At 38.1% G+C, this 22,939-nt stretch overlaps 2 protein-coding genes across 3 annotated transcripts; one reads left to right on the forward strand and one right to left on the reverse strand.

The window, feature by feature from the left end:
- Positions 1-17: 17 nt before the first annotated feature.
- Positions 18-4,131, forward strand: LOC148179431 (tRNA dimethylallyltransferase). Its single transcript, XM_088031034.1, has 8 exons — positions 18-252; positions 472-591; positions 2,199-2,336; positions 2,927-3,165; positions 3,213-3,351; positions 3,400-3,515; positions 3,565-3,775; positions 3,823-4,131. The coding sequence occupies exons 2-8, from the start codon at positions 472-474 to the stop codon at positions 4,111-4,113; spliced, it is 1,254 nt and encodes a 417-aa protein (XP_087887160.1). The 5' UTR covers positions 18-252; the 3' UTR covers positions 4,114-4,131.
- Positions 4,132-5,740: 1,609 nt separating this feature from the next.
- LOC148179432 (uncharacterized) lies at positions 5,741-22,241 on the reverse strand. Of its 2 annotated transcripts, none has more exons than XM_088031033.1 (3): positions 21,958-22,241; positions 18,356-19,172; positions 5,741-6,588 (listed from the first exon to the last, which is right to left on the reverse strand). In XM_088031033.1, the coding sequence occupies exons 2-3, from the start codon at positions 19,062-19,064 to the stop codon at positions 6,020-6,022; spliced, it is 1,278 nt and encodes a 425-aa protein (XP_087887159.1). In that variant the 5' UTR covers positions 19,065-19,172; positions 21,958-22,241; the 3' UTR covers positions 5,741-6,019. The 2 variants fall into 2 exon arrangements, with proteins under 2 accessions (XP_087887159.1, XP_087887158.1); XM_088031032.1 differs by having other exon boundaries at positions 18,356-19,175.
- Between the last annotated feature and the right edge of the window lie 698 nt (positions 22,242-22,939).

The following is a 22,939-nucleotide window of genomic DNA, read 5'->3' on the forward strand; positions in this document are numbered from 1 at the left end:
TTTTTCATGTTTTTTACGCTTTTAACTGTATCAAAAAAAAAGAAAATAAGAACGCTTGACCAGCCATCTCGTGGTTGACAGTTGAAGCACTACAAAGAACATTTTGATCAGCTGAGTTTTGAGGTTACTAAAATTTGAAAATGTGCTCTTTGGCAGAAACCACGAGGTGTTGTAATTTCTTTAAATTCAGTGTTTGAAGTGCTTTTTGAGTAATTTGTGGATAAAGACAATATTTAAATAACTACAATTAAGGTGAGATAAGTTTATTACATAATTTTGTAATTTAGAAAAAGAATAAATAATATTAAAAACTGTGGACACCTTTGTGCATGTTTTAATGCAGATTTTATTACATTCTTCTGATTGCACAAAACGCACATTTATTTTGATCATACTGTGTTATATAGTGTATTATTTTAAATTAAATTTCTTTCCACGTGAAATATTTAGACTAGATTTCATTTGTTCCAGATGACCCAAAGATTGCCCCTTGTGTTTATATTAGGGTCCACAGGCTCTGGTAAAACGAAATTATCCATAGAATTGGCTCGGAAATTTAAGGGAGAAATTATTAGTGCCGATTCCATGCAGGTATTTTAATTGTTATTTTATAACACAAATTATGCACGATTGTTTACTTTTTCTTTTAAGAAGGGTTTTGTGCGGATTTAATTTTTCTAATTTCGTTTATCACCTGTTTTTGCTTTCTGTTACCTTTTATATACAACTCAGGATTACAATTCTGAAAGAAAAAAATTAACGCGTTTAAATTTTGAAAGCAATATGCAGCCAGAAATACACGTGCGCTCGGAAGGAAATTTTCTGTTTATGAACATTATTTCCAAATGTTAAATCTACTCATTACATATTTCAACACTGTCTTGAACTAGCTTGAACTATATTAAATTGGTAATTTATATATATGCACGATGCTATTCAGGTCGAATTGAAAATAAATCCTTGCAATATTAAAATTAAGGACATTAAATTTTATAAAACCTAATAAACTTCGCTTGATTGAAAGGGCTATATAATTTCTATAGAACAGGTTCTATAAGAACATATTGATTTGCATTCATCTTTAAATTTAATGCTATTTTCACTTTTTTCAAATTGAAAATTCAGGTGGCTACTAGTCTTTACATTTAAATCAAAAATGATATTCGAAGATTTATTACTATACGTTTAAAACTGTCAATGATATATGTAGTTACAAATTCACAAATTTGCAGTTCTTTTTATGTATACAGGGAGTTTGGGGTTTTGGCTGCTAAATTTTAACAGAGTGTCTATCTTGACTTACTTGCTGAACAAAAAATGCCACTTACCTTACAAAAATACTCCCAGTATACCTACCTATACCTACCGTCCAGTTCTCCCATATTCAGAATTAAATCAGAACGTTGTGAACCACTACAGTCGTCAGTAGAACTCACACACTCCATGCAACTTCACCATAACTAAAACCCATATCATGTGCCATTTTGGACACAGGAAAACCGCGATAATCCGTCACGAACATTAGACAATACTTCCCCGACGAAAGACGGCAATTAACTAAAGAATTTATTGGTAGTTACATACTTTGTTTGTAAATTCTTAAAACAAAGTGCAAAAAACGTATCCGAACGTGAACAAAGAAAGCCCTTTTTTGCAAGAAAATGGTAATTTCCCTTATGAAATTACGTCAGTTTTTTATGACCGGCAATGAATTATTTCAATGTCCCGCAAATCGACTTACATAATTATTTTTAACATAGCGTTTAAAAAAATTAATGGCGTTTCATACAAACTTGACTGGACTTTAATTCCATCGAGCATTTATAGAATATTGCGGCAATGCGGATTAAATTGATGCACCAGCTTTCTTTAATCCTTCCATAGCTAACAGTCACATTAACCGATTTCACGCGAATGTGACAAAAAAATCTATCAGGAAGAAGACAGAAATTTGATTGGCTGTATGCCGCGAAGAATGCTAATTGGCTTTATTAGCAATACAAATTTTCTGTACAAATTGCAGTAAAATCAGAGAAATGCAATTTTTGATTTTGATCTCAAGTAGTCAAAATTGTTTTAATAATAATTCTCAAAATTTGCGTCAGTGAAATTGAACTTTCTTTGTAGTTTATGTCATTCCAGTATTGTATTTTTGGACTGCGCCCCACAAATTTCTTTCATATTTTAAATTTGTCCAGGTCTACAAAGGACTTGACATCATCACAGCTAAAGCTACAAAAGAAGAGCAAGAGCTCGCCCCCCATCATCTCCTCGATATTTTAGAACCGCACGAGACCTACACAGTTGTGGACTACCGAAATAATGCCTTGAAAATCGTATCCTTCAAAAACACCATTACAATAATTTGGACATTAGAATTCACGACATAAATTTAAGTAAACAGGAAATTAGAAAATCAGTCTTTTCACATTTTCAAATCATTTAATTGTGAACCTGATAAATATGGATAAGGGCGTTTTCACTTATGTTCAAGGTCGCTTAAATACCGATACCTTAAAAACGTTTAATTATATTCTTTTGATGGGCCACAACTACACCTGCAGTTTTAGTCGTATCTTCTTCTTAATCACAGGCAGGTGCAAGCACTTTTTGACCTTACGCATTTCCGGTCAGTGCGTGTCACACACTTATAAATATTTAATTACTTCATAAGCTTATTACGTTTTCCTTTTTGGTGCAGTTTCTTTGTTGGTCATTCTTTCGGAACTAATTATTTTAATTTAGTTTACATACGGTCCATATTTTCTTAATGAAATTATGTATTATAAACACCCTTAATTTATTTTTATTATAAACTTTATTGGCGGAACTCGTAAAATTCATGCGGCGGCTATTCTTTTAACTGGTAATTTCGTCTGCTTTCATCACTCTTCCCCCAAAAGTCTTTTCCTTAAATTCTATTCAGATAGACAATTTAATAAACAGAAATAAATTACCAATCGTCGTTGGTGGAACTAATTATTATATAGAATCCCTCTTGTGGAAAATTTTAATTGAACCTCCCGGAGACCATGTAAAAATGTTGCCGGACATCGTTAATAAAGATCACGAGCTGTCCAGCGAAGAACTACATAAAAAGTTGAAAATTTTGGATCCGAACATGGCGCGACGTCTACACCCAAATAACAAACGGAAAATTTTAAGGTAAAATTGTCGATGTCGAAGAACGATAAAGAAGGAGATCCTTGTAGATCCTTAGAAGTTTTGTACCAGAAAGGGCGACAACTCAGTGAGATTCTTGAAGAGCAACAGAAAGCGAAAGGAGGATCGCTCTCTGGGGGCGGTTTACGATACTCGAACGCTGTAATTTTCAGATTACAATGCGATAAAGTAACTCGGATAAGATTTCTAGATACTTTAATTAAAGGGTGGTTTTAGGATATTCTTGATGATAGATTGAACAAAAGAGTTGATAAAATGGTCGAGCAGGGATTGGTACAAGAGCTTACTAGCTTCCACAAGAGGTACAACGAAGAACGCATACAAAACACCGAGTAATATCAATGTAAACACAGTCTTGTTCAGGATACACGTTTTTTCCAGTTCTCCAGACTACACAAGAGGCGTTTTCCAATCCATCGGCTTCAAAGAATTCCATTCTTACCTCACAATGAGTGACGAAGAAAAACATTCAGAAAGTGGGCGCAAGGAACTTGAGAAATGTATCGAAGAATTAAAAATGGTAACCAGAAGGTACGCTAAAAAACAGAACAAATGGACGACAAATCGGTTTTTAGGCAGGCGCGATCGCGAGGTATGTTTCTTTTTTTTGTGTTCTGACTTCATCTTCATTTTTGCTAGGTGCCCCCAATGTTTGGGTTGGATGTCTCGGATATAAATAAATGGGAAGAGAATGTGACGCAGCCCGCTCAAGAAATAATTGAGAGCTATATATCGCAGACATCATGTAAGTATGAACCTCTGCCCACGCAAACGACTGCGACCAATCCGAATTGTGAAGATGACACCTTCGTTTGCGACATATGTGAACGTGCTTTTGTCGGTAATTTCCAGTGGGCAGACCACTTGAAGTCCAATCGTCATAAAAGAATGAAAGATAGAAAAAACAGACTGTTAAAGGAGGCTCAATAAAGTGATAATTGACTCGTAGTTTTTTTGAGTTTCAGGGTGAAGAGAGAAATAAAGAACTCGTGTACAAAGCAAAAATTATATTCGTAACTTAAAGGAACTAGTTACAGCAATCATAAGACTACTGATTATATAAATAATTACAACCAATGATTACAAGTAAAGTTATTGTATAAGTACAAATAACAGAACAAAATTAAAATATAAGATGTTATTATCCTTGTAAACATAATTGCGTCACCAAAAGCCGTCACAAGTGGGTCGATAAGTTAGAGAATTGCCCTGCTATATATTTACTATATAGATCAAGAAAAATTGTGTCTTGCTTGTGAGACTACTTTTGTAATATTTGGTCAACAGCGAGGTTTACATCACAGGTACATTCACGAACTAAGTCTTTACTCTGCAAAATGTAAAAAAATAAACGACAACTTGCAAAGTAAAGCAAACTGATTTTTTTTGTAATTTTTTATTTTTATTATTTTTTTCAATTTAACTTTGTTTTATCAAAAAGTATAAAATACTGTAAAATATCATGAACACAACAATTCTCTTGATCTTACGACTAATAGTAAACGCTTCAGGAAGACTAATAAAAATGGACAATATGTACACAATATACCAAAATTGTAACAAATTATACAATTAAAAAACCACTAATATAAAATAGGTACACACACACGTAAACTCAATCCTGCTACTCAATGCTAAACAATGTTATAGAATATGAATAAGAGCTCACAAAATAGAAATTAAAAATAGCTTATACCTATTATCACATAACGTCTGGTGTGAACAGAAATTAACTTCTTGTATTAGAAGTCCCGTCAGTTTCTTTCGAAATTTTCTGAAACTAAATGCGTGTTTTGTAGGCTGTAAATGCGAAAACGACACCATCAAGCTATTATAAATCTTCACATAAAGAGCAGGAGCAGTAACGGCTACCTGCAAAAAAACAATTTGCACTCAGGGCATCAGGTCCGCACAGTTTAAGGCACTTTTTATTCAGCGCAGACAAACTAGTAAATCAATGGAGATTCATTTCAGAGACTTGATGGCGAGTTTAGGAAGTTTTCTGATACAAGAAGCACAGTTTGTAAAACAGAAATACATGAACCTAGTGAGCTCATCTTCTTAAAAAAAAAGCGGAAAAAGTTAATATGTAACACAACTATTATAATGTCCGCCCACTGCAAACTATATACAAAACTAAATTTAGAAATCAAAACAGATACTCAATAGATCTTAAATCTGATGAAGAACTAAATGTAAAAAACGCTTCGGTTCCTCATCATAACATGTGAATGAAATACACATAATGAAACATATATAAAACTGTTAAAATAAGACTTAAAATAATAAAAAAAAAAGTCGGCAAGAACCACAACGGTGGTTTGTCGACACGATTCCTACAAATCTCGAGCCTACAGCATGAAAGGGCTGCTTTTTCAAAGAGAGAAGAAAAACTTCAGAGCAGCGAACATATATACAGTTTTGGTAACACGACATGATGTTCATAAAAAAGTGCCGAAGAGCAATTTGTGGTTGTGAATATTGCTCAACAATGGAAAATTTCAAATCAACTTTCAAAAACAAAGGGGAAGTTCTGAGAAATGAAAAATCGAAACTAAAAACAACATTCTTAATCATAAAAACAGAGCATTATATCACAAACAAATTGTATTCATCACAATTATTTAAAACATGACGCATGTCTTATTGCAAATAAAAGTATTTCCTAAGTTTTAAAAACTGGTTAAATAAAAAACAACAAGCACAAAACTCCCTAAATAAACAACAAACTTTATAAATCACAGTTAATTTCACCTATTTATATGAACCAATTCGAATAAAATAGTGCTAAAATAGTTAGAAAACGCTATTCTGGATGGTACCGGCGACGGTTTGTTTAGCGTTTAGCGGCAATTTCTCGCCGCAACCTCGCCAGTTTGGCTCTAAGGTACATCTGCCTTTGCCTAGCTTTCGCTTCTTCTCGAATCAAAATTATGTCCTTATCTACGAGAGCTTTGCAATAGGACGCGGCCGCTCTCAAAATGTGTACCTTCGCAGCTCTTGGTTTTCGACCGATATCCGGTAGAGTCCTCTTCAGATCATTGAAAAGATTACGCAAATCGATGCGCCTTTGTCGTTCCATATTGTTATGTAGATGGCGCTTTTCCGAAGGTTCATGTTCACTGTCACTATTATGCAAGAAACCGTACCTTCTTTTGCACCCTTTCTGGTTTTTGACTTTTTTGCACTGTCTGGTGTTCCTTCCTTTACCTTCAGGAGTCTTCTTTTGGATTTCTGGGGCCTTCTTCACGGGTAGGATGGTCTTCAAGCCTTGCGGAAACCGACTAAGCATCGTTCTCTGGATCTGACGGCGATCTTTTGTTGATGGGTTGGTTGGTAAGACGCCAGTAGACGCCTTGCTGATGTTGAGTTTCTCACCCAAAGACACCACATCGATCTCTTCCTCTGTAACAGAAGAAAACAAAAAACTGTAGACGACAATTAGAAATAGATCAAAACAGTGAGTGAATGGTCGAGAGATAATTTCTTTGAATGGTCTTTCATAAATTAGAGTGCTAATCAAATTTGCAATCTGGAAAATCGCCTGCGTCATCTCATGCATACAAGTTTATTGACTCGGTGTGAGGTAAGCGCGATTGCCGGGCTCCGAGAACCGCCGGGAGGCCAAAGGGGGCACAAGCCATTAAGAACTTGCAAAAAAATGCGCTTTTTGTGTCTCAACGAACCAAATAAAAACCAAAAGTTATCAGCATGGAACTTTTTTCCGACATTCTTTTACGTACATCTTAATCTGAAATTGATGTTCGACTAAATCGTTCCGTTTTCTTGTCGTAAATGTCACTCCATTTGATATTTATTGTCCCGAAAAGACACTACCGATTATCTAACATTTGGGCGTGGTACCAATCTGTGGTTAATATGCTTTAAAGAGCCTCAAGCGCTTCTTTTTTAATTAATTATACCAAACAGCTTTTTAATAAAACATGTACAAGCAGCAATCAGTAGTACTAGGAGTACTACACGCTACGAGCAAAAAAAATCCTTGCGAAACTGCATAATTTCTGCCACCGGATCCTTTGGATTCTACAACCTAATCACGCTTGGTGCGACTGGTTCGTCGGCGCCCCATCCGAAATTACTCCCCATTAACGAGTACCATCTTCAGATCCCGCCGCCGCCATTCGTGCTATCGAATAATCGACAGGTTCTAGACAGAAACAACTTTTCAGTCGAAAATCCGTTAGTCGCGATGGAATGTGAAAGGCAAGCAACAAGCGAACAACAAACCAACGAGCAGTTGGCGGATCCAGTTTCTTTCGGGGCAGCATTCTCCGATGTGGGGCTCGTTGCTCCCGATCTCACCATTAAACTTATTGGAATAACTTTATTACGTGCGCTAAACGGTACCTATTACAAAATTCGGAACAGAGTGTCTCCGCTCCGGGTAACTAACCGGTCATGGATTCTGTCCAAGACGAAGAGTTTTAGCTCTTGCATTGTTCCGCGTTCCTTTACAAACACCCGCGCTGGGTGCAGGTAAAATTGCAATACAAGCGGAATTGGAGATACAATGGGATTAGATGGGATCTGCAAAATGTGGAGGCCGTTTTCTTTTCATATTGCTTCATCTGTCGGGACAAGGGCAGATAAGAATAGCCCGTTTTCTTTGAAAATTAACAAACTTGATAAAGGATGGAGGAGCATTATCCAGGTGGTACCCACCTTTAGAAAATTTAGAGCGCATCGGTTTACCATCTGCAATCTATCCGTTCATTTTTCTATGTACTGAAAAGTTATGAGCTGTCTTGTACTCTTGACCGAATTTCAAAAAGAATCTTAAATTTGCAAGAGGTTATCACTCAAACACCGAAAATATATAATTAAACCCAAGGATTAGTTTAAGAAAAAAAACATTGATAAGTGGGTGATGTCATTACCAATATTTTTGGGTCAAATTTGCAGTAATTAGCTACTTAAATTACTCCGCATTAAAAAAGGTTTTATCATCAATTTTGCTGACTTTGTATGTCTACGGAATTTGATACACGCGTACCGGCAATGTGGAAAAATTCAAGATATCGATAGTTTCCCGACACTTGTTAAAATTCCCAAATTTCAAATGGTTAAGTAAATTAGCATGAAAATAGGTAACCAAGGACCAAATCATGCGTGTGCTTTTAAATTTTTCGCACAATTTACGCATAATTTAATTATGAAAACAATGAGGAGTTTCTAATGTGTCCTTAACAATTTTGTTTTTGTGACAAAAGCAATTGTCACAAACACTAGCGTCGGAAACCTTTCGGACTACCCCCTCGCCCCTTATTCTCCGCGTGTTATTTTCACAAGCTTCGGCCTTGTTTATTTATTCAAATTCGCAGAAGTCGGGTGAACTCTTTGAAGCAGACCGCATCCTCCGGCTGCAACCTTTTTCTCTTTTCGTATAATAGCAACTTCCGAGAAGATCCCTATTTCGCGCTTCGCAGGTAAAAGACCACTTTTCTTTGGGCCTATTGTGGCAATTCCGGGCAAAATCGAGGCCGAAAAGGTTCGTAATACCGACATTCAAAAAGTTTTACCGAGAAAGGACTTGAGTTATAGCGGGGACAGTTGCGTCGATGAAGCCAGCAGACAATTAACGTTAATCACCTGCGAAATGAAAATAAAATTTTCGACTGCGCAAATGGGGGGCAAGAGCTAAAAATCCGTTTTGACTAACCTAGATATTTTAGATGTCTTAATTTTGGAACTAGGAAGTGAATGTTTGCGTGGGCCAAGAACAAAGTTTCGTCATTGATTCTTTTGTCGATTCGTGGAAGACTTGGAACGGAAATGGTGGTAATTAGGTTACCTGGACCACGAAATTAATATATGGGAAGTTTTTGGGCTGAGAACAGTAAAATATTATGTCGCCAATTACTTCATGTAATAATTTGCTTTGAGAATGACATGAATGGTATTTGTTCTGTAAGTGGGGCTCGTGGTTCTCATTGTACCAAAAACCCGAAAAATGAAATTGAAGACAATGTCATCAGGCGTACTTGTGCAAAGTGTTTTAATATAAACGCCTCTTTTGTAATCATCATTAAGTATAACGATTCTATGATTGCTACTTGCTAACTCGAGTAATGATAATGACACTTTCCCAACAGAGTTGACATTTAGCGTGTAGTTACTCCGGACTTTAAATCGTTGGCATTTTTTTCATGTCTATTTAATTATAACAACGTTGCGAGTTGTTAAATCAACATTCGGAACATCAATTACACCTTGGCCAGACCATTAGGTCGGCAATTTCAAAAAGTTTACTGATCTCCTAGAAGGTTAAACGGTAAAATTAGCGTCTAATAACTGGAATCGTACCATGCAAAAATGGATACGTTTATTTCGGGAGATGGCATATGAATATTTTCTCTTAAATTGACTGACAAGAGGAATTTTTCGTTTCCGATGGTCTCATCGCCCCTTATTTGGATAACAAACTTGCAAATCATCCATTTAATAAGTCGGTTGGCCATATTCGGCATTATCGAGAAATTAATAAAACTTTATCGCCACTGGAGGGAGGCAAGGAAGACATGTCACTCACTGTTGATAATACTAATCAGATTTGCAACGAGTACTTCCGAACTAAACCCTGATAAATTTGATGCAGTTATCGCCCCCTTGACCGCAAGCTTGCCCCGCCCATGTCGTCCGGTAGCCACCATCACGGGAAATCCCATCCGCCGCGACGACGGAACCGGCAAAGACCGCAAGAGGAATACCGATCGGTTTGCGTGGGCGTAGGCTTACGCATAGCTCTGGACCGCAGTCTGTACACATTGCCGTAATGGCATATCACGCGCATCTAAATATAACAGCGCGGCAAACGACCTCGACGCGATGCCGATTCGGCTAGACGCTTTTAAAGAGGCATCGCGACGCATAAGGTCGGACCCCACGCTCGGTTTCGACGGTTCAACGTTTGAAAGGACGCGCCCTATCATATCGGCATCGTGGATGGAATTAGTCTGGACGTTAATTGCTTTAGGGATTTATTAAAGTTGATTTTTTTTTTCATCGAGACGCTCCAGGCGGTTGAACGAGACATTGAATAATTTATCGACAGGTTTTGATGGGGTTGCAGATTGGTAAATCGACAAAAAAACACGAGATACGTGAGAAGCTTCAAGACGAAAATTTGATACACCGTCTAAATTGGTTCGGTATCGAAAACAAATGTTGGCCCATTTTTGAAGCTGACACTGAACTTGAACGTCATTGCCATGTTATCGCCACAAGCAAAGAAAATAAATGCTGGCGTTGCTTTTTACGCGCCGCGTCGTTCGAATTTCAAACTGCAGATAACCAAAGGAAAGTTTGGATAAACTTACGTATTCTCTCTTCGTACCATGAAAAAAATGCATTATCGTATGATTGAACTGATTCGAAAATGTCAGAGTTCAGCTGATTATATGTAACATGAAATGAAAGTCGGGACTTTCACATATTTTTAATTACATTTTTTGCTCGTTAAAAAGACAATTTTGAGCAGACTGGCACACTGACATATTCCTGGGGCTCGCTGATCGATACATGCAAAAATGGTAAAGCAACGCGGCTTTACCACTTTCGCTGGTAATTACCTACTTATGTGTATGGTCATCTCGTTGGCAAAAACTGATAAAAAGTTCCATCTGGGCAAGCCGAAATTTTGCGTCAGACTGCCAGCGATCAATATCGTTATTCAAAACGTCTACGTCTCTACAAAATTAAGGGCGTCGCGTCGCGAAAAAAACTTTTCGCTTTGAAATTCCTGCGCAATGTCAACTGTTCAATTGACCCCTTTTCGACCCCGCCACATCCCAGACGGTCTCTCCTCCGTCTCGAAAGGCAACATTCCCTTCCCTTTAGCCTTCAAATCCGACCGGGAGACGAAAAAATCGAAAAGGGGTTCCCACCATACGCGCGTGCGTAAATTTCGCAACGCACCGACCGCCGGCGACGGCGACAGGAAATCCAACACGTGTAATAGACGTCGGCGACCTTGACATAATGAAAAAAAGCGCGGGATCAGTCTACACGGAATGCGTGCACCCAGTAGATTATCATGCCAGACTATTTCTTGATCAGGGCCATGAGGATTATTTAAAAAAGTGACTTGTAATGCTGCACTGACATTTTTTGGCAAAAGATCTGCCAAGATTTACGTCGTGACCGTGGGCACACTTGCAGTGTTAAGGTTTATGGTGACAGTACACGTGTAGATTTTTTATTAGAAAAGGTGGAATAAAAATTCTAGAATAGCGAAAGTTATTGTCAAGAACGAGCGTTTTGGTTTCTCGTTTGGAACTTTCCAGGGGTCATAAATAAAATGACCGATAGCGGAGCTATCGACAAATTCATTTAATAAATAAAAACCAGCGAATTGAATCCGTTTTTTGTCAAAATTTCACCGATAGTATGAGCTAGGTAAATAACGACATTCAGTTTATCATTCACACTTGATTTCACATCCTTGAAGATTGGGAGATCATGAAACGTAATTTTTCCAAAGGTTAATAAACTTCGCAAATAATATAATGTTAAATAATTCATGCTAACGAATGGTTGTCCTTAACACGCTCCTTACGTTTCCGTCGAAACTTTTAATGCGTAATGGACATCTGTCCTATGAAATTCATTTAATTGTTTCGTATGCGTAATTGTTTTAAGACCAATATTGCGTAAGTTTCCGTTTTGGCTTATGGTGTTTACTCAGTCCACGGGCCGTCAAAAATGTTGACAAATTCCATTATTAGCGGAATTTATATTCGTACTTAAAATTTTTCATAAAGTTCATGGGCAATTTTCACGTCAAGAACGTTGGAAACTTTTCGACTGCAACAATGTTAAAGATTAAAGCAATCATTTCTCATGGACTCAAAGATAAGATAACCAGAGTATTGAACATTATCAAAGGCAGTGGTAAATAACGGAAACACGTTTTGAGAAAAACAGGAACCCGAAAGTCTTGAGGTTACATAACTGTAAACAAGCCACCATGGTAAAACCGACAAAGCTGTTTTCTTTCTACGACAAAAGAACCGCAAAATGTTTATTACTGGTCTTCTATTATCATCGATTCTCGTTCTAAAGGGTTATTATGGCCCGATAAATATACACGTCAAACCATTAATGAATAATTAAAGAGTGCACGAAGCAGAAATTTTTAATTTCAAATGAGATTCTTATGCACGGGGTGTTCACGCTTAGGGATTCCCGTGATTACGCAATTAACCGGGTGCATCCGACTTGTATAAAAATCAAGTCCTTTTAATGAATAAACGGTTTTTTAATGGGGAACACCTGTATATGTGACTACCATCCAGAAGTGCCTTCATTTCCGCAGCGGAGGGCAATGGCACGACGCGACAATTTTCCCATGCAACCCTTTTTTATCCCCAACATCCTTGAATGGGCACAAAACGAGACGGAAGTGTAACGAATACCCATGGGATCGTTTTACCACCTAGTAGAAAATGTGGACAGAAGCCGGTTTGGAAAGTGGACGATGGGACTCAAAAATGCATCAATTCAAAGAAAACGAAAGTCGAAAATTGCCAGGGAACGAAAATAAAACTTGTTAGTTGGCACCTGCTTGCAGTTATATATGCCTTCTCTTGTAAAGTTCAATGAAACTAGGATGACGCGATGGGAACAGATTTACACAACTTATCTCGGAAATTCTTGACTCCGACGATACCATGTCGTTACCATAAAATCGTTGGTGTAGTGCATTTTTGCTCAAACTTGAGTCATTTAAATTTTGTAAATAGTCCGTTGCAAAACGCAATTACAACTTTCAAAACATTCCGAGCATTCCGGCGTGCAATTGGATTATTTGGAATGTCATGAAAGATAATTTGTTGCTCTAGTACCTTTCAGGGAAAGCATACAGTACCAAGGCTGTGAATGAAACGAAGATAAACAATAATGTGTACACCGATTCACCTTATCGCTTCCGGAGCAGGCACGTGTGGAAAAGAAATGCTTGTTCTGGATTTACAAATGGCTTCCCCGAATAATCTCGAAGCATTTTCGACCACCTTGACACCCAAAGTTGGTCCAGTTTTGCGCTAATGAAGTAGGCAAACATTTCAAACTTTGTTTACAATTCGTCTATCGAAAATTTGGTCAAACATCACGTCCTCCTCGTAAATTTCTGGGAAAAAATCGGCGCAATGTAATGAGAAGGTTGAAAATAGCGGCGGCCCGAATACGACGCCTTGTGCGGTGCCTCGAAGCAAGTCTCCCAACCCAACCGACAAGTCGCGACCTGTCTGCGCTTTTCAACCCGCAGCTGCGAACGCGTCTAGCGCAATAGTCTGCGACCTTCTCTTCTCTTCTCTCATTCCAAAACTTTATAAATTCGCCCGCCGTCTGACCCTCTTGTCGCATAAACACTCCGTCATACAACATCCCGTCCGTCCGCATTTTCCCGCCAGGAACTTGTGAATTTGATGCCTCGAGAATCGGTCCCCACCGTCTCGCCTCATTCATACTTCACATTCTCGAATATGCGAGCTATTCGGTGAAGAGAGGAGGACAGCCGCGACCTTCGCACAAGTTACGCTCTCCTGGTCAACGGCCGGGTCCCCGACATCCAAGAAGGACACCGAATTCGACAGCCAATAAAAATCTGCGACCTTGCGAATATAAAATATTTTCGCCGGTGTTATCACTCTGAAAATGTGTATCTCTTTTTCACAAGGTTAAGCTAGCTCCCCACATGTCACGACGATAAAGTCGCACGGACCTAATGACGACGCGAAAGTAAAGGCCAAGGAAACCACTATATCGACGATATAGGTCGCGATTTGAGATTTAAATTTTCTTTAAAAATCCAGCCGAATTTTAATTAATTTTGCAACATTGTGAATATTCCGACCTTAAACTTCAAATTTTCCACACGTGCCGAGGATTATTTACAATAGGCTGTGATAAGATTTTATACTAATTATAAGTCGTGGCAAACTAATAAAATAAAATTGGGTTAAACTGATAGGAGTAATTTGCAACACTGTTTCCTATTTTCACCCGTTCAAGTGGCTTAGATAACTGATATCAGTACCAACACTTTATTTTATGGCGATCATTACTCTTTCTATTTACTCAAATATCCGATTACGTTGCTACCTGGATTCAGACGTTTTTCGGCTAATAATTGGGTCAATTGGTGCGGACATTATCTCGAGATTTTTGACACCTCAAGTGCCTATCACTTATATTTTTTTGATAAGTGATAAAACCTCACGCATTCCGATTATATAATAAAATAATGGACCCGGAAAATTGCACTGCGGGACGCGCTGATCGGTTTAAATTTAACCCTTTGGGTTCATGACTGATTTTTTTCCACTGTGTTGATATAATAACACTGGTGGCGCAACGAGTCATTGTCCTTAAAAACTTAAAATAACGCTGAAATTTCGTTATCCTCTATTTCCGCCACTGACGTACTTTAGACCCGTAGGTGTAAGTCGTTAAATTAGCAAATTTTTGGACATTTAAACAATTCGCATAAATACATATTTATATCCACCTGCAAAGACGGTAATTAGTAATGTCCGAGATGAGCCAATTAAGGGCTTCCTTCGCTGACCAGTCAAGTGCAATTTAAAATTTTAATGAAGAGTCCATTTAATAAATTCATAAAATATGGAAGGATCTGAACCAAAACCTATAAGTTGGTTGATTTACATTCAAAAATTAACTTAAAGGTAGCCAGACGAATATATTAACAATTAAATGTAAGGTCATGCAGACAATACTTCTGAAGCCTTGTACACGTGCATGACATTACTTAACTTGACCCGCATTTGGTTCAATCGTTGACGATAGATGTCGATCTTAAAATAATTACTATTCTAGAAGTGAAAAAAATGTACTCTTGTCGAATGAACGAGGCATTTAATTGGATTTCAAGTGTCCATGGCTTCTTGCCTTATTATGCAAATGGCATAGTCTGGTATTATATGAATTTCCTGTACGGAAAATAGGTCTTTGGAGAAACCTGTTATGTCACATGTAACCCACTTGTGGCGATTGTTTTCCAAACGCTAGAACGTAGTAACAATATCAATTTTTATATGAATTTGTTAACCTTTCGGCGACCCTATGAGAAGCTCATAGTCTAGATAAAAATTTAAATTTACGGTTGGCATGACGAAAAAGACGATAAGGACATTATCGGCGTCACACGGCTACAGTATTTATCAATGAATGCGAGTACAAAGTAGCAATAATTACTATGTTCTTTATGCCACATATTTACAACTTCTAAGAAGATAATCTCCTTCATCTCACAGACACGTGTAAAGACTTGGTTCTCTCGATTTTACTACACAGCAGTATTTGTAAAAAAAATGAGATAACGTATCTGGAGCTTGGATTGTTTAACCTTCCTCTTGACAAGGCGTCAAAGAGGATAAAAATGTCTGAGATGTCGTAACAATTTTTCGATTAACTGTTGCTGGACGGAATCTAAATTTGACATTGCTCTACCCATTTTGACGGATGTTACTTTCGCTAGTCAATGGATACATTTAACAATTTATGTTTACGTTATTATATCCGGCCATGATACCATTTCAGAACAACCGTTAAAAAATTGAGAGTGAGCGAAACTAATCGCTACATTACCAATGTTGGAAATTTCGACCGGAAGTACCTATCATACAACTACTTTCCGTGCAATTACATCGCTGAATATGAATTTACAACGCGAATTCAACTTCCGCCGGAGCAGAGAAATGTATCACCTCCGAGTTATCAAGCAGACAGCAGATAGGGCCCGGATTTCCGAAAATGGTCGAGTAATTAATGTTGTTTTTTTTCTGTAATTATCTTTTTTGGCAATATACGTCCCATGAGAACTGACCCGCTATCAAATCGGGCAAAATGTAAGCCAATACGCTCGAGTAATAAAACTATTACAATGCATTATCGATTTTGAGTGTAGGGGGCGTCCTATATTACTTTGACTGAATGCACCAGATGGCAGATTGCGTCAGAGTTGTGGGCAGCTCGCCGTGGGTTATTAGGGCCACGATGCAGGCGGCGGGTGTAACCCTCTAGTCTGTTTCACATTATCTAAGATTTATCCAATTACAAAAAGTCGAAAACTATCATTCTGAAGAGTTAATAACAACTATTTCAAGTGTTGACTGTAATTAAGTGAGTCCCAGATGCTGCCTGCATGTCTACAAGACCATATGTTATCCCAATAATATGATTTAATATCAATATTTGGAGAGGAGTCCGGATTATTAAAATATTTTAAATTGTAATGCTGTTTATTGAAGAAAACTAATCTCATGATGCCGCCGGTACATAGCAAAAGTGATAATTAAATGTGCAACGGACAGGTCGACACTCCTACTTTCTCACCGATAAAGTTTTGCGATTTGGGGCCGTTCCCACGCCCATAATTGAACACCAACTTTGGACTTACACGGCCATACTTCTAAAGGTGTTAAAAGGTCTAAACACGAAAGTGAAAAAACAATCCTTGAACACTACATTTCCTACAGGAAGGTGTGGTTGATAAGCTTCTTCCTGAGGATCCAAATTGCCAAAAGATTGTTTCCTTTTCGAAAAATCAAAGTACAAAGAATCAAGGTTCTTAAACCCAAGGTCCATTCCTAACGCACTCAATGAAATAATTTCAGCCATAAATCTCAATTACCGTGGGGCCAACGTCTCGCGTTTTTGACCACCAAAAAGAACCACCACGTGTGGTATATTGTTGTGCTTGGAACACTACTCCCTAGTCATCGATTGTTTGCCCGAATCATAAGAACAGCCCTTTTATGACCCGGCACGTGTGGTATTTTATGGCAGCCATATAAAAAACGGCAGTATGGTTTCGCGCTGCCACTTGTTGCCCACGCTCGCTCTTTGCCCGGAAGAGTAACTCGTAGACGCAAATCGACATTAATGAATTTACTACAACGCATCGTCGATATACGGAATGAAGCATGTTTGCGTGCGTACGCTGGTGCATCGGAAAAGAGTTGCATGTCATAGTAAATGCGTGCGCATGTGGCGGGAATGCAGGCGCCGGTACCGGCGCAACCATTCAAGCCAGCAAACTTTTTACATGCTTGCCGCGTGCTAGTTCCACGAAGTTAGAGACCGGCCGGTTAAATGACTAATATTTGATGACTGGATTCCGGTGTAGCATTCCTTGGAATGCATTCAATACCTTCACATTTTGCTTGAGAGTGGAATTCCAGCTAGTTAGTACCGACGGATTTTGCATACAAAAATAGTTTATTGGAAATTCTCTGACGTTGCATTGTTTTTCACTGTTGGCTGAACGGAGGGGAGTTACCGAAAGAAGGTGGGAAATTTATTTTTCCAAGGAACGATAAGGTCGCCAGCTATCTATAAATAAATACAGTGGGATAATAGAAGGCAGTTACGTTGGTGAGCAAACGGGATTATATAAGATGTTTCTGTGAAGACCTCGTTGAGACTAATTCTGGAATTAATTTGAACCAGTTATGAGTAGTCTCGGATGACCGATGATTAAGCGAATTTACGAGAACGAGGCTCCGGTCGTTTTTACGCTTCCGGTTGTAGATTCCAAAGAAACCCAGAGCACCCAACACGAAGCTCAAGTTTCTTCATTCATAACAATAGAAGTAGATCTTAACCAGACGAATTCAACACCTCTTAGCTCAATCACAGTTTAGGAGGAACTCCTCAAATCCAATTACTATAACTGAATATAACTTTGACAAGGTCAGTTGAATTGAGCCCGTCTCATCTGACACTACGATATCTACTTGCGTAAATCCTAAAACAAGGTCGTGACATAAGATGCTCGAATTATAAAAAAAAAAACTCCCAAATTGTTGCTTGATCCCTGACCTTAACACCACTGCACCGAGATCAAACTCAAGCTCATTATAGACCCAAAAAGACTATCAATTTCTGGGCAAAATCAGTGAAGATAAACCTGTCGTCACGATGTAGTATTAATAGTTGAACATATACTTTACATTGTCCTTGGAATTACATGTTTAAAAAAAGTGTGAATCGTATAAATAATTACATTCAGCATCTCTCGGAACCTGATTTATCGACTCAAACCTGTGGGGTCTCGGAGAGCTGCAATTCTCACTTGTTACTTCCGACAGAAAATCGCAGCTCTCCGATTTCTGTTCTGTGTGGTACTCACCGGAATCTGAAGGAGTGTCAAGACCCAAGTTGTCGGAATGCATGGCAGAAGTGCCCTTATGGTAGCTGTGGTCAGTAGCAGCATAGTAGGCTCGCATTTGGTTTTCTTTTTGCTCTAGTAAGGATATATCTGGTTTGATGTCTCTCAAAGTGGTTTCTGGTTCGATGTCCAGTAGAGAGATATCAGGTTTGATATCGTCGAGTTCGTCATCTTCTTCTTCGAACTCTTCATCGAAGAATCCCCAACTCTTGCCATCTTCTTTGAAGTAGTCGCTTAGATCGCCGTCATCGAGCTCGTTTTCCGAAAGAGCACACTGAAGACTTTGCAAAATATGTGTAGGTTTGCTGTCTTCGTCGTCGGAAATCGGCGGCGTCTGTATGGAATAGTATGATGGCATCATCGGTACTACCGTGTTCGGATCAACACTCAATTTGAGATCTGGTTTGAGGAGGCTCTGTTGTGACGCCACCTGCATGACAGGTGGTTTAACATCGCCAGGTGGCATCGGACCTTTCGAGTGCCCATTCCACATGCAATCGTACTTGACTTGATAGTTTTTATTCAGCAGAGTCGAGCTCTCGGTATCTATGACCGGCAACGACTGTGACTGTGTGTCGGCGATCATTTCGATGTGACTCCACAAGTCGTCCGGAAATAAACAACCGTTTCCTAATATATCCGAGTCCAAGCCTATTTCATATACATCCATTGATCATAAACTATGTTCGATTTCCTTTTAAATCTTAAACTTATTTTTATTCCACTATCACTAATATCACAAATTTGCCCTGACTGGAGGCTCCCGCCGAGACGGCAGCTGCTGGAAAAGAAACGACCATTATTTCACAACTTGGATGGGATGCAGCTGTCTTTCAATTACTCATGCACTCTCAAAAACACGGAATTTAGAAAATCAAAGATCAGGGAGTTATTTTTATGGGAATGTTGATCAAAGGCTCCCCTCATTTAATCTGGACCCGGAACGATTTTGTGTGAAAAGGAGGTTTTATCAATGCGGGTACATATGGACCAAATCGGCGCCTGGAAATACATATCATCCGTCTTCCTACTAAATTCGTGTGAGTCACGCTTAGCGGAAGGCGGGAAAATATCTGCCAAGTTATTCGACTGTGCTTAATTATTATTATTCTTTCGCGACACGTATTGGCATTATCAAGAATAAGTTCGTTGTGGAGTTCAAGCAAAATGCACATTTCTTCTGGTTTACTACTCAATATGGAAATGCGGTTACTTTTGAATATTTTTGATATGACTTATCTTTTGGCGTCTGCATTTTAAAACGCATTTTAACTTATCTATGCAATAACTAGATATATGTATAGAGGTGGTAGATTAGTAAATGTTTATTTAAAAGCAAAATACAAATGCTCTTGAATACCGCATAATAACACTTATTATTAGCACTGCCATGTTTAACTCTACAAACAATGATAATTATTATCGATGGGATTTTTTTTCTAAAACCAGCAAACAAGTTAATTTTAATTATCTAGGAGTTATTGCTCGCCATGATATGATTCAGTTTCAAAAAGTCCCTACACAGCTTTACGACTCTTAAAAATTCAACTGCTAAATAACGTAATCACAGAGTAAACAGTTCCAGATTGTAAACTCGATTGCTCACGATTCTCAGATAATATCTCTTCAAGTACTGCTCTTTTCCTCACATATTTCGGACGCCCAATTAAAATTTCCATATTCTAAAAACCGAATCAATGAAGTAAAAGAGCCACGTTAACGACTTCGACACCCACATGTTCTATCTGATTAGATTTCAGCTAAATATCTCAAGTTTTAATCTGACAGGTACAGATCGCCAATAAATAATGTAGATCACGTTTAAATAAATTTATAGATCATTGAAATAAGTTCCTGAAGTAGAGCACGAGGTTTTTGGCTCGATTTGAAGTAAAACTAGAAGGGGCATCGATTTATTGTCTAGTTTTGTTGTAATCAATGCAGTTGGTATGCTGCTACAGAAATCTATAAACATCAAGACGCCAGGTTTTGAAAGATTTTGGGGAAATTCGTTCGAGATGTTGGTAGAATACTACCAATATGGAAAAAAATACAAGGTCTACTAGATGTGTAGACACTTCATCTATAAAATGTGAATTGCAGATCTATTTTACGTTAAATGAGCTGCATAAATTACTGATACATTCCTAATCCACAATTTTTCAAATATATTCAAATGGGCTTCATGAATAATTGTAGCGGACGAAATATTACATAAAAGTGGTTTAAAAATAGAAAAAGTGACTAATTTACTCAGACAGTAGACAAAATTACGTAATTTTGAGAACATTGGAAGTGCAAGGAAGTCATATCGTCCAGATTTGAGACCAATCAATGTTTGTTCACATTGGTCGTAGTAAGTTTATTACGCGGAATTTTATCGTCACATTCCATTTAAGTGTGCGGTTATAATAAGCAAAACGCAAAATGGAAAAAGTGGATATTAAAAAAGCCTACTAAAAGTATAATAAAGTATCTTGTGGCTGTTTTGGAATAAATCGATATCGGCCTCCAGAAGACCATCTGTAACCTTCAAGGCCGGCAATAGAAATAAAAAAAAATGGGAAAAAACTTTCATTTTTCCTGCGCCTGAACGGTGAACGCTGCGAACAGCAGTACATGCCTACTTCCGATGAAAGTAGCACCTACACACGGATTTAATTACTTGTTCCTAGTAAATTGGTTGCATTTCCCACAGAAATTTTAATGTATTCATTCGAAAATAAAACGTTATCGCAACAATTGGTACTTAGACGACTCTTAGTACTTAAAATCATGCAATAAATATGTCAAGGTCTGATATAACCATTTATATAATTTTTGTCATGCCTGTAATTACGGAGTGCATGAGTTTTTACAAAAATTCATTTAAAAAGTGCTTAGAGTTGCATCGTCATTGAATGATGTGTGGAATGCAATTTGGTCTTCGATTTTACGAAACATGTCTGATGTTTCGCCGAAAAGTCCGTGCGTCTTCAGACATAAAATTTTACAGGACCATAAATCGAGTTACATAAACGTCATAAAACATAACTTTGTAACTCGATTGTGTCAATATTGTGAAACATCGTTAATTTGTCTAGGAAATCGAGCAAAAATTCCGCCAGACGTGCTCTTCACAATGATTTATTATAAGTTTGAGCAGAATATTTATCCGGGAAAGGTATTCGACCGAAAATCGCAATTCGTGCGTTGAACGAACTTGTTGCTTCGCGAGCAAATGAATTTAAAGAATTACCTATTGCACAATATGGGAAAAGATCGCGCGCGCTTGTTAGGAAAACTAAAATAAATTGTCATGACTGGATTTAATTAGAATTCGTAATGACAGAGGAATGCGCCGAGATGGTCCGTAATTCAGGCTATTGGTGCAAATTTAACACCCATTTCAGTGATAGAACCTTGCAATATGTATGGGCGGCCACGTAGCCGGCATGAGAGTCATGCCGCGCCGTCACATAGTATAAGCGAATTAAATTTAGAAAGCGACTTTTACCCCGCGAATCAAATGACACGGGATGTCAGGCAAAAATGACTTGTCACGTGATGTAAGAATGACTTACCTTAAAGCTACGAGGTATTTAAGTTAAAGCACTGAGAACTGCAGTTCGGAACTCAAGTTTTTTTTTACAGTTTTTTTCGGACACACGGTGTATGTAACACAAAGGCAATAGATGAAAATATGAGACACACGTTATTAACAAAACCACTCTCCTTAATTTCTATGATCAACTTTGTATACATGCTTATTAGCAAAATCTCTTGCAGAGACCTGAACGCCTGAAAGCTAGAGCGGCCCAACAAATACTGACGAAGAATAAACCATTGAGCACTTTGCACGCTGGGAAACCGGCATCGAGCCGGCTTTGGATGGGCGGTTCGAGAGGTTAGACACTTCCCGCGCTCCCCTCGCCCGACGCTACATTGCAGTGTTTTCATAATTTAGCTAATTTAGACAGTGTCAACCCTGGAAAAACATCCCCATCGACGATTTCCTGAAGGTTTTGTACATTTTTACAGTTGTCGTTGCGTACTTTCAGCGAATTTCTCATTTTTTTTCGGATTTAGTTTTCCTGGCGTAGTAGTCGTCGACGCGTCGCGCCTCAAGGATGCGCAAAATGAGTTTAGTTGGCTTGGGTGGCACAGCGATGCGGATGTTTTCGGCGAATGCACTTCAGATTTGCATTTTTTTTCGAAATGTCAGATCACAATTAAATATTTGGACTTGTTTCGCCGATTTCACCGATCACTTTTTTTCATTCATTCCGTTTGGAGTCGAGTTGCAGGATCTCAAATTGGGGTCTCTTATCAAAGGATTATTTTTATGGTTTTGTCGAAGTATCCGCCATGAAATAAAGTAATTCGGTGTTAAAAAAACAAGTGTACTAATTTGGGAGCTAATGATGGCATCATAGCTTTCTCCGTCTTAATGAAGCAACAACCTTCCTGAAGGATACATTTAAATAATGCATTGAACTTGATTTCAAGTTTCAGGTTTTAAATAATTTACACAAATATTTGAATTTAAATACTAATGAACAAGTT

This window comes from Gnatocerus cornutus, chromosome 2, assembly GCF_029298725.1.
Source record: "Gnatocerus cornutus isolate USDA-ARS CGAHR chromosome 2, icGnaCorn1.1, whole genome shotgun sequence".
NCBI lineage: Eukaryota > Metazoa > Arthropoda > Insecta > Coleoptera > Tenebrionidae > Gnatocerus > Gnatocerus cornutus.